The 18,133-nt window shown below is 44.6% G+C and overlaps 1 protein-coding gene across 1 annotated transcript; it reads right to left on the reverse strand.

The window, feature by feature from the left end:
- Positions 1-2,196: 2,196 nt before the first annotated feature.
- LOC100841019 lies at positions 2,197-4,770 on the reverse strand. The gene is made up of 3 exons (XM_010235069.3): positions 4,151-4,770; positions 3,816-4,039; positions 2,197-2,935 (listed from the first exon to the last, which is right to left on the reverse strand). Exons 1-3 carry the CDS (start codon positions 4,731-4,733, stop codon positions 2,327-2,329), a joined length of 1,416 nt encoding a protein of 471 aa, XP_010233371.2. The 5' UTR covers positions 4,734-4,770; the 3' UTR covers positions 2,197-2,326.
- Between the last annotated feature and the right edge of the window lie 13,363 nt (positions 4,771-18,133).

The raw sequence follows: 18,133 nt of genomic DNA on the forward strand, positions 1-18,133 counted from the left end.
ACCAACGCTTCATGCTAGATTTCACCTGTCCGGGTGCAAAATTGTTGGCCGATTGATTTGCTGCAGGCGGTGCGGTCCTTTTAGCATGTTTGTTTCAAATATAAATTTGTGAAGACTGACCAAGTGGTTGCTACTATTTGCAGGATCTGAAATTTATTTGACCAACAACATATTTTATTTCTGCCAGATGAGGTAAGTATGCTTGATCTTCCTCCCTGCCAATCGTTTGTCACTACAGTCTGCACCGTCATCATTTGCGACGTTATTAAGAAGCTTATGTTGGCCTTATTCTGTAGACAGTGAATCCTCTCTATGATGCATCGTCAGGTGCAAGTTTTATCATGTATCTTTTTGACATGGAGAGGCTATCATCCAAAGTGGAGTACAAGTGTACTTCAGATTCAACATGTCCATTCTCTTATCAGTGCCACCTTATAGGAAGTTTTCGTAAATTATGACTTTGGATAACTGCATCAGTGCCACCTTATAGGACGTTTTGGTTAAAGTGTAAATTGACAAATTTAATTGAGGTACCTATTTTTTATCTCTTTTCTTTCCTTTTGAAGTTCTTTTACCGGAATACTTGCAAAAAAAAAATCTTTCAACTCGCAAAAAGAAGAAGTTCTTTTACCGAAATGTGTTTTTATCTTTTTTGAAATATGAATATCAACTGCCCTTCGACATTTTAACTTTATACCACCTTTGTTTCTCTTTTCTTACATGCTTATTTTTCTACAAGAGCGTGAAACAGATGTTTCACGGTCTACCTGATGGCAGTAAATAGGATCAAGCAAACAAATTTCCGTAATTCTGGTAAGTGTATACCATGCATGAGAATGCATCCTTATGCTTGCCTATTTCTGCCAATTGTATCCTGTTTGCATAGCAATTGCTAATAAATGTAACACTTCTAGAAATTTATGTCAAACAATATTTTACCCTATTCATATAGAGCTGGCATGGTTTCAAAGACATAGCAGTTTCTTTCAACGTATTTCCGCAGCAACGCGCAGGGTATCCACTAGTAGCTAGATTATGAGCATTGACAAGTATAATTCACCATCATCTTCTGTGAAAAGAAAGAAGAGGCCCAGCCGGCCCGTTGCACGCTGGGCTCCAGCGTTGTTCGCCAAAGGAGGTTCGAGAGAGAAAGAGAGGAGCACCTGAGTGAAACTGGGCCGGATGATGTTTGGGCCATGAAGGAGAGAGAAGCTGATTTCGAACCAAGCCCATACGCAATGGCTGTCAGCTTCTACTAGGCGGATGCAAAACGGATAGGATATTTTCCGCCCCTAATCTGCATCCCCATCCATTTTCGGGGATACGGTAGTCAAATTTTAAGAATCTGACGAATACGAATGCGTATATGAATAATAGTCATTTTTTTTGTGGATTATCCAATATCGCCAAATTATCCGATAAATTGGCCCACCTCAAACAGCCAATTGGTCCATTTATTACCGGGCATTTTAGTCCTTGCCTCGTTGTCTGGTTGGTCCATATATATACAACAGTATCATGATCAGGTATGCAAAAAGAATCCCCTTCCTCTAACAAATTGCCGGTGATCAATACGTATATGGACGCATATTTATGAAGAGCTACACTTCCATTATTATATATCGATGCTAAATCTATATCGATGCTAAATCTAGTACACTGTGAGTACAGGTTGGCGGTAATGATAACATAATCTCCATTTGGATAAGTTGCGGCTACCACAAACAAGAACTGCTAGCTTGTTAGCCCTTAGCGGTACTGCACTTTGTTTACTGCAAACATGAAAGAAGCTTTGGCCACTTTCTAGTGTTACGAACTTAGATCAGTACTTTGTTCATGTTGTTTACGAGGTGGAAAGAAAATTATGTCTTCTTCCGCATATTTATCCGATGATTTTTTCTTTCTCGACAGAGTCCTTTCCGAATCCGTAGTCCCATATAATTCGTATTCACATCAGGTCATTATCCGGTCCTCTCTGAATCCGGCAAAAAAAGACGGTAAAAGATATGAAGAAAAACGTCTTCTCATGTTTGTTTACTTTATACTTGCCACATTTAAACTACCTCAAAATAGACAGGTTATAATCTGGAAGCATAAAAAATTGAACGCTTGCCCACACAGATGTTTTGCTGCTGGCAGCAAACATCCGACATAATAAATGCAAACATGCCATCACTGATCACATGACAGCAAATGGAATCAAAGTAAACTAACTAAACTTCTCCATTCAGATAATTTGTTCGTATTACAACTAAGATAAGGAGATAAACATTGGATGCGTAGCACAGTACCATCACATAACACATACCGACAAGAAAAGACAAACCTAGCTACGATACTGCGGCACACTTGGGACAACAGACCAGGCCACGGTCACCTTCATCTCGCAACCAAGAACTTTAAGCTCAATGTCACGTCTGCTAGCTTTCTCGGCTTTCAATGTCTTTGAATCTTTCTCCACAGATCTATCCTTCAAAGAAGTTGCCATAATTGAAACTCTCAACTCTCCATCAAGCTCAACGGAAACAACACGTCGCGAAAGTTCTATCGTCCCATCAGCTCCAACAGCCAAGTTACCATCTCCAAAAGCAAGCAGGTCAATCTTCATGCCATCTAGGCTAGTGGTATTGGCATAAAACAAGCCACCAAAACCCTCTGGCCATGGCGAAGAAGAAATGATCTTCACGCTAATTGTAGCCTCCACAGAATTCACGATGTCTCCGAATGAAAAGTCAATGGTACTAAGCTTGCTAGTGCTGACTCGATCAAACACATACGAATTCATCGAGCCAGAATCATGATAGTGGACAAGTAGATAGCTTAAATCTCTATCATCAGCTTCAGTACTGCCCTTCACTTTTAAATCAACTTCAAAGCATACGGGATCCACTACCACAATTGCACGAGTAGGACCTGTCAGTGTTAGACATGGACTCTGCATGGAAAAAATAATTAAGTAAGCAATGCATTTGCGAAGAGGTACAACCGAGTTATGTTGGTAATAAGGAACACATGCATTGTGGAAGTAGAATTTGCCAAGGGTCAATTATTCGCAAACAGAACCGTAGAATTTGCAAAGGGTCAATTATTCGCAAACAGAACAGTAGACAGCACGCTAAAAGTTGCGGACATTCTTTCGTGGGATTTCTCTAATACCGGGAAATGTACACTCAGTTGAGATTCAAAACGCACTAAAAATATACCCAATTCAAATTTGTGCATCAACAAATAGAAGATTTGGGAACAGATTATGACATCAACAACTTAAGCCATTTTAGAAAAAAATATTATGGATGGCCAACACTCCAGCAGGTTGGTCGCCTATGTGCCATAAGCTTCTAGAATCTAGATATTCTTGCCGATTAAAAGTGTGTTTCCCACTTAAATTGGCCTACTTATTCATACGATGTTGATTCATCATTGGCATGTTATTTTCCCATCACAATCGGAAATATTAACTAGCAAATTATTTTCTCGACGAAACACAAAAGCTTGGTGCCTCGTTACTACACTTGTTTCTTCTTCATAAAGCTAATTGCAATCAGGTATCAAAAGTTTATCATAATCAGTTTGGGACCACCTATTCTACGTATGGAACTTCTACCACTACCATGCATGGACTCTCCCAAATTTGTACTATATCTATATCAATATGAAATTAGCACATACGAATACAGTAGGTATAATCAAGAGTAACTCAATGCCTTCCGACGACGTTAACAAAATGCCATGAATATATACATTGCATTTTCAGCTACAAAGTGTTGATGGAGGTATGACAAAATAGTTGTCACGGTCGACGAAAGAATACGAACCTCCTCGTGGATGATTTGGCAGTTATCTCTCTTGCGGTGGAAGATGACATTGCGGTTGCGATCTATGGAGTCACGCGCCGCAACTATCCCAAATACTTGAAGTGGCCAATGTAGTTCCTCTTGTATCGCGGCAATCTTCACCTTGAAGACTTGCAGTGTTCTCATCGGGTAGGACGGATGGGTAGTAGGCTTGACGTCGGTGTATAGCATCGGTGGGATAAGCGCTGAGGACAAAAGAGAGAGGGGAGAGATTAATTAATCAAGAGGAGGGAGAGAGAAGAGAGAGTGAGGGGGATTAAATTAATCAGGAGGGAGAGAGTAGGGTGCTAGCTTACTGGTGTCCTCGTAGGAACCGCAGCAGTCGGTCCAGAGTTCGTTCCAGAACTGGTGGTAATTCTTGGCTTCGACGGCCAGAGGATCCAACATGTACTCCGCAGAATCATCCGATTCCTCCCCCTGCAGTAGTCTGATGGCCTCCATGTCTTCTTCGACCCACCGATCCCAGCAATCGCCGGCTTCGGGGTCACCCGTGTTGAGCCACTTGTCCATGGCGGCCAGCTGCTCCGCCCGCTGGTTCTTCCTGCGCGCTTCCTCCGCCGCGGCTCTGCACGCGGCCGCCGCCGCCAGGTCGACCACCTCCGGCAGGACCCTCGGCTTGGGCTCCGGCCGGTTCACGACCTTGTCCTTCTGCGCTTCCACAAGCTTCCGCACCCTCGCCAGCTCGGTCTTCCTCGCCGCATCCGCTGCTGTTGCAGAACTATCCCCCTCCGCTTTCCCCACCTTGCTCGCCGTCTTCTTCTTCTTCTTTCCCCCTTTGCGGCCTCTCAGCCTCCTCCTCTCCTCCTCCGCCTCTTCATCCGTATCCGCCAATAGCAAATCGATAAGCAGATCGCATTCCGCCTCATGCGCGTCCGCCATTGCCGCCGCGTGCTCTCGCAATGAAACCCTAGGTCGATGTGGCTGAACTGGGGATTATTAAGGGCAGGTGGCGGCCCGTTGAGAATAATTATTTATGATCAATTACGATTAACTATTAGTTAATCTATATCAATTTATATATCTATCTACCTCTATCTATTCTATCTATCTATCTATCTATCTATCTACCCAAATAATAAAGGGAGAAACGCTTTCTTCGTCGTCGTCCGTTCGTGAACTTTGCAATTTGCCCCTTTAAGTTTTTCTTAATGTTAATTCAACCCACGGTCCAAATTATATGGGCTATTCTGCAAATATGCGTCTTCTTTTCTAGATCTTTTCCCGACCTCAATACCGCTGCGCCTCTACTCCTCTTCCTCCCGACCTCTTGTGGCCGCCGTCCCCCTCCCTCTCCTCCTGCCTTCCCTCCGCCCGCCGTCGGCACTTCTCTCCCCTACTTTGGCGTTGCTCTGCTCTGCCGCGCGTGCGACACTATGTCCCGCCGCCGACGTGTCTCCCGTCTGCTCCGCCAACGGCGCTCCCTCCTGCCGTCAGTGCTGCTCTTCTCTGCCGCCCGGGCACCGCTCCCTCCCGCCGTCGGCGCTGCTCCCTCCCGCACGAGGTGACCAACAGAGGAGCTGGGTGAGGGGGGCGGTGGTTGTAGACCCGCAGGAGGCGTTTCCTCGGTGCACCCCATCGTCCAGCAGCTGGTCCTGCACCGACCGCGCGTGCCTCCCTCCACTTCCCTTTCTCTGTCGTTCTCTGTCCCTCCCTGTCTCTGTCTCTATCTTTCTCTGTTTGTACTGACCCCTCCCCCTTCTCTTCTCTTTTGTTTATGTTGGTAATAATGGTGAATTATGTTGCTGTGTCATATACGCAAATCAATGTTGTATTAAATCTGGGAGAATTTTATCCATTATCATTATATTGAGGAGGTAATCTTATTTTGGCACACAACTGTTACCACAATCCAGCTCATCTAGGTTAATTAGAAACCAAACAGCAACCTGGCTCATCCATGTTAGACAACCAAACAAAAAAAAACTTTATACACGCCATTTATGGGTATCCCTATCCACTTTTACTTGACGGCAAACCAAACGCACTCCGAGTGACCGTGGCAACGCACGGGCACTGTACTATATATTAAATTGGAGTTGGTGGTGATGGTACGATCGCCGCCGTGTAACAGCCCGAGACCAACCCTTTTCCTTTTAAGTCCTTTTGGACTATTTTGTAATTTAATTGTTGTCATCATGTTGTCATGCTAGTGTCATCATAATTATTTTTGCCATGTCATTAGCGTCATGTTGCATGAAATATTTTTCGTTTGTACGAAATGTCACTTCTTTGGTGTTGTCGTGTGTTTGTCCTTTGTTGTGTTTGCTAAAGCCTAAAACTATTTTATACAAATCCTAATTTGAGTTGGACAAATTATTCCCGGTTTAATTAGACCTAGCCTCTCGTGTCTTAATTTGTTTCGAAAATCTAAATTGCAAAACCTTTATTTTTGGTTGAGACTTTTGTTGGCCCAAAAGCCCACCTAGCAAACCCTAACCCTAGCCTATTTATTTTCCCTTCTTTTTCTTTTTCTTTCTTCCTTTTCTTTTCCTCCGCCGCCGCAAGCTCCTTCTTCTCCCCTTCTTCTTCCTCGTCCTGCCTCTGCCACCCTCTTCCATGGCCGCGAGCTCCCTCGCGCGCGCCTCTCCCCGCGCCTCCCTTCCTCCTCTGCTCCGCCGCGCGCCTCCTCTGCTCCACGTCGCCCGCGTCCGCCCCGCGCGCCTCTTCCTCTCTCCCCGCGCCGCCTTGCTCCTCCACCTCGCGCCGTCGCGCTCGCCGCCGGCCGCGCCTCCTCCCGCGTCCGCCTGCCCGTGCCTCCACCTCGTCCGCGCCTCCTCTGCTCCGCCCTCCACCGCGCCGTCGCGCGCGTCGCCCGCGTCCGCCCCGCGCGCGCCCCACCTCACCGCCTAGCGCCCGCTCCGCCTCCTCCTGCTTCTCTGCGCCGCGCCGCCCAGCTTCCGTGGCCGCGCCTCCGCGACCTCCTGCCCGAGCTCGCCGCCGACGCGCCCTCTGCTGCCCGCGCCTGCGCTCGTCCGCCAGTCCCTGACGGCCCATCCCTTGCAGCCCGTGGCCAAGCCCAGCTCGGCCCACCTGTGCAGCCCAGTTGCCCAAGCCCAAGCCAGATCCAAGCCCAGGCCCATGCCCTCTTTTCCTTTTTCTTCTTTTTCTTCGGAGCGGAGACCGACGAACCTCCGAGTCGGCGCATTGAACGGCTACGACCACGACGATTGAACGCCTACTTCGCCGCGACGACTACATTGCCTACATGAACAGCTACGACTACGTGTACGACTACCTCGACTACGTCGACTACTTCCTCTACATCGCGACGCCGCACGTCCAAGGTATAACGTGCGATCGTCCCGTGAGACCACCGTTCTTCGGCGTAGACCCGTAGGTTGCGATTGTTGATATGCATGTGTTGTATGAGATGTTCGTGATTGTACCGATAGTATCGATAGTTGCAGGTACCCTGTTTCCATTAGTGTGTGCAACCCCGACCTAGTCGGATCTTTGTGTTGTTCTTGTTTTAAAGCATGCATCGCACCTATCCGTGTCATTGTCATGCATCTTAATACAACTATAACATTGTTGTGTATATGAAGCCACTAAACTCTATTTCCTGCATGTGGAGTTGTATAGATGCTATTTGTAGATTATTCGGACTTCATTTAACTTGGTAAATTATATATTGGATTTATTTTCGGATTCCTTAATATGACATGCATCATCCCTATGTTATGCATCATTCTTTGATTGCGCATATTAACTACCATGTGTATCTTGTATGCTTATACTTTCCTTCTATGTGATGTGTTTGCTTTTTTTCTCGCTAGTCTTCGGTTCCCACGACGACGACTACACTTGTGTTCTTCTTCCAGGATTCTTGTTCAATTCCGGACAATTGAGTACTCCAGGCAAGCGGCCCTTCCTTGACCATGTTGATTATACCTATCGTCTCTCCCTCAATCTTGCATTAAGTTACGATCTCAGTTCTTGTCAAGATGCCTTTAGGATTGCATAGCTTTTTAGTCAGCTCTACTCAAATGCCTTTGTCTTGTTACTTGTCCTATTACCATGTCACATGTTTGTTGTTGCCCTAGTTCTTGGTCATTAGATGTCATGCTTAGTTGCGAGTCTAGTGTCCTTATATCTGGGGTTCCACAATTGCTACATCCACATGCTACTTTATTTTCTAAATTGCAATTATTAAACTGTGATATGATATTAAACTGTAACATAGCAACGATGGGAGGCCGTGCTCTAACGCATTGGTGTTTTGTTCCATTGGCGCCGACCTAAGGACTGAGTTCTCGTTTTCGCCGACCCAAGAAACTTCGTGCTAACCGCTCGTGGGAGAATATATGGGTTCCCCCTCGGCTTGGTACTCGTTTCATAGCTCTTCCAGGGGCCGCATAGTTCGGGCGTTCCATTTGGCATATCGCATATACACTGGTGTTGTGTTTGGAGATTTGTTGGTACTTGCATACATATAGGATTGCGGCACTAGTCCGGAGTGGTTATTCCGCGGACACTGAACCACTACCAGCTGTCCTCGCAACTCTTGGAGTCCGTACGACGCTTCAGCCGGGCTCTCGTTTCGGATTAGACTTAGTTGAGTTGGTCCCCTGGATTAGTTGTGTGGCTTGGAAACGTCGTGTCGCCCAATCCTGCCGACACACCTTTTTGTGTGTTCCTAGTCAAGTGGCAATAAGGGTTGGACGAACGTGTACGAGTAAATTGGCACACCCTGCAGGGATAAATCTTTCGGAAAGCCGTGTCCGCGGTTATGGACGACTTGGTTGGTTATTACTTGATCATAGAGAACTCATACCAGTTAATTAACTTAATCTCTTAAACTTGAGTAGTATTTAGCCTTAATCATGGATATGCTTAAAACTGCTTAAGTGTGAGTGTCCTTTGGATTGCTTCCTCACAGGGTGTTGAGGGGGTGATATGAGGATTGTGTTGTTTGGTGTTTAGTAAATAGGTTAATCACCTCACTTGGTAGACGCTTCTCCTCCTCTCGTTAGACGTTGTTATTAGAGTGTCTCTCCAGATATCTGCTGCTGCATAACCCCACTTTACTCTCCTTTGAGACATGTTGCATACTAGCATAGATCTCCCCGTAAGTCTTGCGAGTACTTTGTACTCAGTTGCTTTGCAACCTTGTTTTCCCCAGAGTTTTCGGAGGAACAGGTGAGTGGTTACTTCGTGGAGTTTGACGACGACAGCTTCGATGTTTAGCCAGGAGATCCAGATCAGGGTTCTGAGACTCATGGCGGGTTTCCTTCTAGCTTCCAGTCTCTTCAGGCCATGCTGTATTCTTCTCCGTACTCGGGCATAATTCGACTTCTGTTGATGTAATGATGTAATGTTGGGACATGTGTCCTCTCTTTGTAATAATTGTTATTCTGCTCCTTGTATGAGCTTTGAAATTACTCTCTTCCGTAGAGTTTTGGTAATGATATTCATGTTCCAAAATCCTGCGATGAGCACATTAATGCATGTATGTATTGAAGTGTTTATCGTAGGTTGAGAACCTGAGGCTTGAATTATGCAAAGGTTAGCAATTTGGGGTTAAGTTGTATAATTCCGGTCCCGGGGTCTTACACGCCGTACGTCATGTGATCAAAGTTACGGCCATTATGCCACCGCTCGTTATTTCTCTTGACCCGGACGCCCCCAACGCCAACCTGCTTGATCCCTTCTCGACTCCCCACCCAACCTGCTCCATCGCCCCCGCCGCCACAGCACCCTTCCTCTCTGGCTACCCCCCCACCCACCCCACCCGCCTCCCTTCTCTCCCCCGACCTTCTGCTCCTTCCTTCGCCTGGACATCACAGCTTTTCTCGCTGCAGTTCGCGGCCTCGCCACTCCAAGCATACCAACCCCACGCGAGATCCACCCGACGACCGATGTTCGCAGTCCAAACGCGTGATCCAGAAAGTGGCCATCGTCCGCCATCCACGCATGAGATCCAGTAGGTGGCCGGCCATAGCTCAACCATCTGGCGAGTCCTTGTTGTTTTCATTTGTTGTGGTGCTTTGCACTAATCGACGGATAATTCGATAGCTAATTGGGATGTACTCCCAACCTGATTGATGGTAGCTGCTATGGATAATAGATAGATTAGTGTTCTACCATGCACCGAATGATTACCATGTGCATGTTGTGATTGGAAATTAGCATCTACTGATAGTTCGACTGCATGCTTGGAAATTAGCATATTCTTTCTATGGGTTCCAGACTTTTGGATGTATACAAATTTGCTCTATGTTTTGAACTTTTGTATTGGATCTTTTCTTGTTAGAATGTGAAAATGTGGTACAGAATCTGAATGATTTATTAGTGCACAGGATCATCTTTTAAAGTGGTCGTGACGTGTGCGTTGGGCCGTGGCAGCGCACGGGCATTTCCCCTAGTTAATAGTTAATTAGGCAATTAACCATGTAACTGTTCGCGTCCCAGTTTTCGCGAATGCCCAAAACTTGGGACACCAATGCATGTACTGGTGTCCCTTCCCCTTGTATATATATCATCATCATTCAATGGAAAGGACACATATTTCATTCATAACACATTATCAGCCACGTTGTTCTACAATCACAGAGAAGAGAAGAAGGTGAGAATCATGGCATCCTATGATCTGCCCCTAGTTCTTGTCGCTCTGCTTGAGTTCTTGGGCCAAGTAGGAGGCCGTCGGGGCACTTACCGTTGCCGCTTGGCTCGCCGCCGGTGGGCCCCACACCGCCTATAGAACCGCACGGGTGGCCACCGTGTCCGCCGTGGCCAAGATTTGAATCACACTTCAATTTCCAATCCGACAATTCCAAAGAAGCCGGTTGTTCGCATGATATCAAGGAGGAACCAAGCAACAACCCGACAATCCAAGCGTTTGAGGACCTAATGGCACAGAGAACATGATCATTGAATTTACTTCAAATGATATGTTTGGAGACCTAAGCTAGTTTACCAACCTCCAAAATAGATATTATCTATATTTACGTTCCTATGTATTGTTGTAAATAAATTATAGTGACCGTTGTCATCTATATTGTAATATTACATTATTGTATCAGCCCTTTGGTACCTACATATTTGACATATGTATTGTAAATTACGATATTGTATTATCAATTTAATACATAAATAAATTTGTATGTATTCTATATATCCATTAAGAATTATATGAAATTTTTTCCTTTTTCCATATATAGTTTTCTACGGGAGGCAATCCAAAGTGGACGAAGAACTTTGCTTTGTGGACAGCGCCACCACAAACACTATTCTTAGGAAAACAAAATATTTTCAAACCCTTACTAAAACACAAGGGAATATTTTGACAATCGCTGGACGCGATACATTAATTGTTCGTTCTGGATGTGCCATAATCACACTTCCTATGGGTACAGAAGTAATAATCGAGGACGCTTTATTGTATCCCGATTCAACTCGTACTCTAATAATTTATAGGGATATCCGTCAAAATGTGATTCATATAGAAACCCACGATGACAACAATGAGAAATTTCTCCTTTTTACAAAAAGTAACGGATATGGCAAACAAATTCTTGAAAAAATTCCTTCTTTTGTTGTCCGGATTGTACTATACATACATAAAACCTGTAGCGCATGTTACGTATAAAATAAATTTTCAGAATGTCAATACATTCCAGACTTGGCATGATCGCCTTGGTCACCCCGGTATCGGGATGATACGGAAAATTATTAACAATTATGTTGCTCATAACCTCAATAAAGCAAAATTTCCAAAATCTCAGGATTTTGTGTGCACAGTATGTGCATAAGGCAAGCTCATTTTAAGACCTTTTTATCTTAAAATACAAGCGGAACCACTCTAGTTCCTTGAACGAATTCAAGTAGATATTTGTAGTCCTATCCAACCATTGTCTGGACCATTTAGGTATTTCATGATCTTAATCGACGCAATTACAAGATGGTCTAATGTGTGTCTACTCTCCACACGTAACCATGCATTCGCAAAAATAATGAGCCAAGTAATTAAACTAAAAGCTCATTATTCAGAACATCGAATTAAAACAATTCGAATGAACAATGCCGCTGAATTCTCCTCACGCGCCTTCAATGATTATTGTATGGCATTAGGAATCGAAGTTCAGCACTCAGTCCCATATGTCCACACACAAAATGGTTTGGCCGAATCTTTTATTAAGAGAATTAAGTTTATTGCAAGACTTTTATTACAGAATTGTAATTTACCAACAACTCGTTGGGGTCATGCGGTTATACATGTCACTGATTTAATTCAATTGTGACCAACTGCATATCATACTACTTCTCCCCTTCAGCTACTACATGGAAATCCACCAAGTATTTTCCATCTGCGAAAATTCGGTTGCGCTACATACGTACCGATCTCACCACCACAACGTACATCAATGGGACCACATAGAAAATTGGGGATCTATGTGGGGTACAAATCACTGTCAATTATCAAGTACCTAGAACCTCTCACAGTGGATCTATTCACTGCCTGGTACGCTGATTGTATTTTTAATGAGGATAATTTCTCGGCATTAGGGGGATAATTAAAGTACCAAAATCAACTGGAATGTCCAAGGCATTTCCGCGTCAGATCCACGTATTCAAGAAACTGAACAACAGGTTCAAAAAATTAAAAATTTGCAACATATTGCAAACAATTTACCAGACGCATTTGTTGATTACAAAGGTGTAACTAAATCCTATAATCCTGCAAAGAACGTATCCGAAAGAGTAGAGGTACCTATAAAAACTACTCAACCTCCTGTACCTACCGTTCAAAGGAAGAGGGGGAGTGGTATGACAACTAAAAAGGACCTAGCTTCCAGCAAAGGAACAAACGAAAGAACCGCGGCAAAGAATACAGAAGAATAAACCTTCTGAACCTCCTTCTACAAAAACAAATGTGAGTCAACATTTGATTGACCGAGATCAATTAGGTAATATACACCCAGTGGATAACCAACATCCACAACCCAGCTCAATAGTGCACTCAATTACTGATGCTGGGATATCGGAAAACCTGGACTTAACCGCAACGGGAAATCACGAACAGTCACCAAAGGCAAAAAAGAATTCCACAAATTACTTAGACACTAGAGAAATATACAATAGAAAGACTACATTTGTCGACACTTATTTCTCTACTAAGATTGCAAACAACCTTCAAAATGATCATGATCCAAAGACCATAGCCGAGTGTGAAAAACGCTCCGACTGGCTTAAATGGAAGGATGCAATTCAAGTATAAATAGCCTCGCTCAATAAAAGGAATGTATTTACAGAAGTAATACCTACACCTCCAAATGTTTTTCTGATAGGATTCAAATGAGTTTTTGTCCAGAAAAAGAACGAAAACAATGAGGTGGTGAGATACAAAGCGAGACTAGTAGCACAAGGGTTTACGCAGAGACCCAGTATTGATTTCAATGAAACATATTCTCCGGTTATGAGTGAAATTATTTTCCGATATTTAATCTCATTGTCTGTTCAAAATCATCTATCTATACAGTTGATGGACGTCGTGACTGCATATCTTTATGGGTCATTAGATTCGGATATTTACATGAAGGTTCCCGATGGAATCCAAATTCTGAATACTAACGCAAGACGCAACATGTACTGGGTAAAGTTGAATAAATCTTTATACGGCTTGAACAGTCGGGTAGAATGTGGTACAACCGACTAAATGAGTTTCTCATTAAAAAGGGTTACTCTAACAATGATGTCTACCCATGTGTATTCATCAAGAAATCCAACACAGGATTTTGCATTATCTCTGTATATGTTGATGATTTAAACATCATTGGCAACAAACAGGATATAGATGAAGCTCGTAATCATGTAATGATGGAATTTGAAATGAAAGATCTGAGTAAAACCAAGTTTTGCTTAGGTTTACAACTTGAGGACCTTCCTTCGGGAATATTGGTTCACCAAGCTACATATATCCAGAAAATGTTGGAGAAATTTAACATGGACAAATCCTATCCATGCAAAACACCTATGGTAGTTCAATCTCTAGACATAGAAAAAGATCCATTCAGACCGAAAAGTGATGGAGAGGAAATTTTGGGACCTAAGTTCCCATATCTTAGTGCTATTGGGGCATTAATGTACCTAGCAAATTGCACCCGACCGGATATTGCATTTGAGGTAAATTTACTAGCTAAACACAGCGCAAGCAAGTTTTTCGCTATCTACAAGGCACTAAAGATTTAGATCTATATTTCCAAAAGGAAAACCAAGACTCTAAATTAATCGGATACACTGATGCTGGCTATTTATCTGATCCCCACAATGCCAGATCCCAGACCGGTTTTGTGTTCCTACACGGTGGGACAGCCATATCGTGGAAGTCTTCTAAGCAGACTCTAGTGGCTACATCCACAAATCATTCTGAAATAATAGCTTTATACGAAGCATCTCGTGAAAGTGTATGGCTACACAGAATGATTAACGACATACAACAATCATGTGGTATTGGTTCGATTGAATCACCAACAATTATATATGAGGATAATTCTGCTTGTGTTGCTCAGATGCAAACAGGTTATATAAGAAGCAATATAACTAAACATATTGCACCTAAGTTATTCTATCCTCATGAATTACAACAAAATGGGGAGATAAATATCTTGCAAACCAAATCATGTGATAACCTCGCAGATTTGTTCACTAAGTCCTTACCCAACTCCACATTTCAAAAATGTGTCAATGGGATTGGTATGCGACGACTTAAAATTTTGCAAGCTTCAAGGGGAGTATTCACCTGAGTTTAACCTGTTCATAACATCATATTGCACTCTTTTCCTATTATGAGTTTTACTTACTAGTTTCTCATAAAAAGTTTTTAATGAGACAATATTAACATAAGATTATATGTCATATTTTCCATTACCCCACCGGGGTTTTTGTGGATAATATACAAGGCTTATTTACTGTTCACGTAATTCTATATGAATTATCAAGAAACAATATCCTGTATATGTTATACCATTTTCTCCTCATTTTCCCATTGGGTTTTTAAAGGGAGTTTTCATAACATATCAATATTACTATTATTTCTTCAATATTTTTCCTACAAAGTTTTTGGAGGAAATTATAAGATTACAAGATTCCATGATGATTCAAGAATATACATATCAACGGAGCAAATTGATCAAGGGGGAGTGTTGAGAATAATTATTTATGATCAATTAGGATTAATTATTAGTTAATTAGGTAGTTAACCATGTAACTGTTCGCGTCCCAGTTTTCCCAAAACTGGGACGCGAATGCCCAAAACTTGGGACACCAATGCATGTACTGGTGTCCCTTCCCCTTGTATATATATCATCAACATTCAATGGAAAGGACACATATTTCATTCATAACAACGGCCTCCGTACCCTCTTCGTGGTTCGGCTTCTCCAACCGTCCTAGGCTTGGCTGCCGGCCCAAAGATGTTCCAATTTTGACTAAATTTGAATGCATCTATACACTAAATCATGTCTAAATTCATCAAAATTTTGACAAACTTGAGACGTCTTTTGTTGGACGGAGGGAGTACAAGTTTTTGCCACTAAGGTCACGTCCAAATCCTGGGTCTACCACTCTCCTTTTTTTAGAGGAAGACAGGGGGAAATCCACACCGGTTGTTATATTATTTGAAAGCGGCTCGCAACCAAATTAGTACAGGGGAGAGTGGGGGCGGGGGGGCAGGGGTGGAAACGAAGATTACACAGGAGCAGTAAGGTAACGGTCCCGAATGAGCATAAGGACCGGTCTCTTGTGGTCCGCATAGCGGTTCGACCACAAAGCGAAGTCATCAATACAACTACAGGATGGCGCGAGTGGAAGTGTCGACAACGGAGAAGACGAGAGCGTTCCAAGACTTCCAGAGGTGCCAGAGGACAACTGTGAGCCCATCCCACCGGGCCTCGGGCTTGAGTCCACTGGGAGAATCCTGCAAGATGAAGTCCTTTACGTCCGCGGTAGAACTAGCCTTTATGGCCGTCCAAACAGCAGTGGCACTCGAGCAGCGAAGGAAGAGGTGGTCTCCCGTTTCCGTGGCGCCGCACTTTCGCAGGATTCCGTGGGGGAGCAGTGCTTGTAGGAGAGGTTGAACCAAGTGTTGAGATAGTCATCGAGCGCTTGCTTGAGGAAAATCTTGACCTTCGAGGGAGATGCGAGCCCTAGTTGGTTCCCACCATTGGATCCATCCGCCTGTTGTCGGAGAGGACATGAAACGCCGCCCTGGAGCTGAACTGACGCTGCGGCCCCCATGCCATGACAGGGACGTCAGCCTAGGGAACAAGAATAACATCTTCTAGGAGGGAGGAAAGAGCGATCCTCTGTTGCTTAGCCACTGCGGAGCCGTTGGAGAGGGCATCAGGAGGCTCGTCCACCATGGACCTGGTAATTGCTCTGTACGTCAGGAGGCAGAACTGAACAATGCCGTCGATGTAGGACCTAGCCGCCGAGGCGTCGCCAAAATCTCCACGTAGTTGGCTGCGGTACCAAGTCTTCCACGGCAGATCCTAGCTCATCCTGGTGAAGCTTGTGAACAAAACCGAGGAGCAAGCACATATTCTAGTGTTGTAAGTCCTTGATCCCATAGCCACCTTCCTGCTTAGAAACACAACATCTCGACCAAGCGGTTAAACAGCGGGCACCGGTGCACGAATCCTTGCCCGTTCAGAAAAAGCACGACGACGACGATTAATATCTTCCACCAAACCATGGGGAAGGAGAATGGAGCACATGAAATAGGTGGGGAGGTTATTTAGCACCGAATTACAAAGGACCATATATACGTCCCTGGAGGAGAGCAGGAGGCCCCGCGCCACCCGGCAAGATAATTGTCCACACGAGAAACGAGGGGGGAGTAAGTGGAGTGGGGAAGTTTGGTAGGGGACAACAGGAGGCCTAAGTAAGTAGGGGAGGGGGAAAGAGACCGAGACGGGACATCCCAGGATGTTGGCAACAGCGGCGGCATGGGCGGCAGGGACGTGCATGGGGACGAAGCAAAATTTGTGATAGTCAATGGCGAGCCCGGTGGCGGCCGCGAAGGAGTCTAGGGTAGATTTGAGAGTGCGAATGGTGTCAGAATCCAGGAGTTAGTTAGCATTGTAGATACACATGTGATATGAACTGAGATTAGTTAGAGTTGTTAGTATCCTAGCTAGGGCAACGTATCCTATGCATCCGGATGATTTCTGTATCCATGCATCCGGTCGCCTTCAATCGTCCAATCAAACCGAGGTGGATCAAACCGTACCAATGTATTATTGTAACAAATTGTTTTGCCGAGGTTATCTCGTGCTATAAAAGGATTGGGCTGGCCCTGGTTGGAGCTACGCCGTTACTAACATCTTTGCCTCTCTAGGTTTTTACGTGGTACCAAAGCCTACCAATTAGTAAGTCATGACTACCGGCCGGTAACTATTCCTCTTCCTCAACTGCGGCGGCCACAGCACCAGCTACCTCACTGTCCACTATGTTGACTACCTCGGCGACCAATGCGTCCGGCGCAACTATCAGCGTCGGCTCCATGATGTCCATAGGAGCAACTCCAATCTCCTTCAGCCATCTCATCACCATCAAGCTCGCACAGGAGAATTATCTTCTGTGGAGGGCGCAAGTCGTCGCTCTCATCAGGAGCCTTGGCCTCTACGGCTTCATTGATGGCACGTCAGTTCGACCTGCTGAGACTGTCATCAACGCCAATGAAGGTGGTGCCATCGGCCAGCCCCTCTCTCGGACCGACTTCACTGCATACGTGCTTGGCAGCCTCGACTCCGACTACGATTCAATGGTCTCCTCCATCAGCATTGGCGGCAACGCCAACATCTCTGAGCACGATCTCTTTGCGCATCTACTCAACCATGACAGCGCCTGCAGGATAGGGAAGCCAACATCTCCGGCCATGAGCACACAGCAAGCGTGGCGAACTTCCGTAGTGGCAAATCCTACCCACCTTTTTCCTTAAGTCGGCGAATTCGGTTATTATCCTCGGTTAAACTGAACATAATAATAAATAGTCTAAAATCTCTCTATACTTCAGCCCAAAAGGGGCAAATACCCACTGAGGGAGTTAGCAAATAGGATCTGCACAGGCAGCACTGGATCGTCAGAATACAAGGAAAACGGTACAAGGACCGTATGTGGATGTATAATGCAAGTTCAAGGATCCAGACATATTTTGCAAGTTTGAGGACTAAATTGGACTTGGCCATTGAACTTGTGCCTTTCACTCTTCTTTTACTGTTTTGCTTTCTAGGCTTTATGTAGGTCTCACGAGGATTCAGAAATTTATGCTCCACAGAGTA

This window comes from Brachypodium distachyon, chromosome 2 (genome assembly GCF_000005505.3).
Source record: "Brachypodium distachyon strain Bd21 chromosome 2, Brachypodium_distachyon_v3.0, whole genome shotgun sequence".
NCBI classification, from domain to species: domain Eukaryota; kingdom Viridiplantae; phylum Streptophyta; class Magnoliopsida; order Poales; family Poaceae; genus Brachypodium; species Brachypodium distachyon.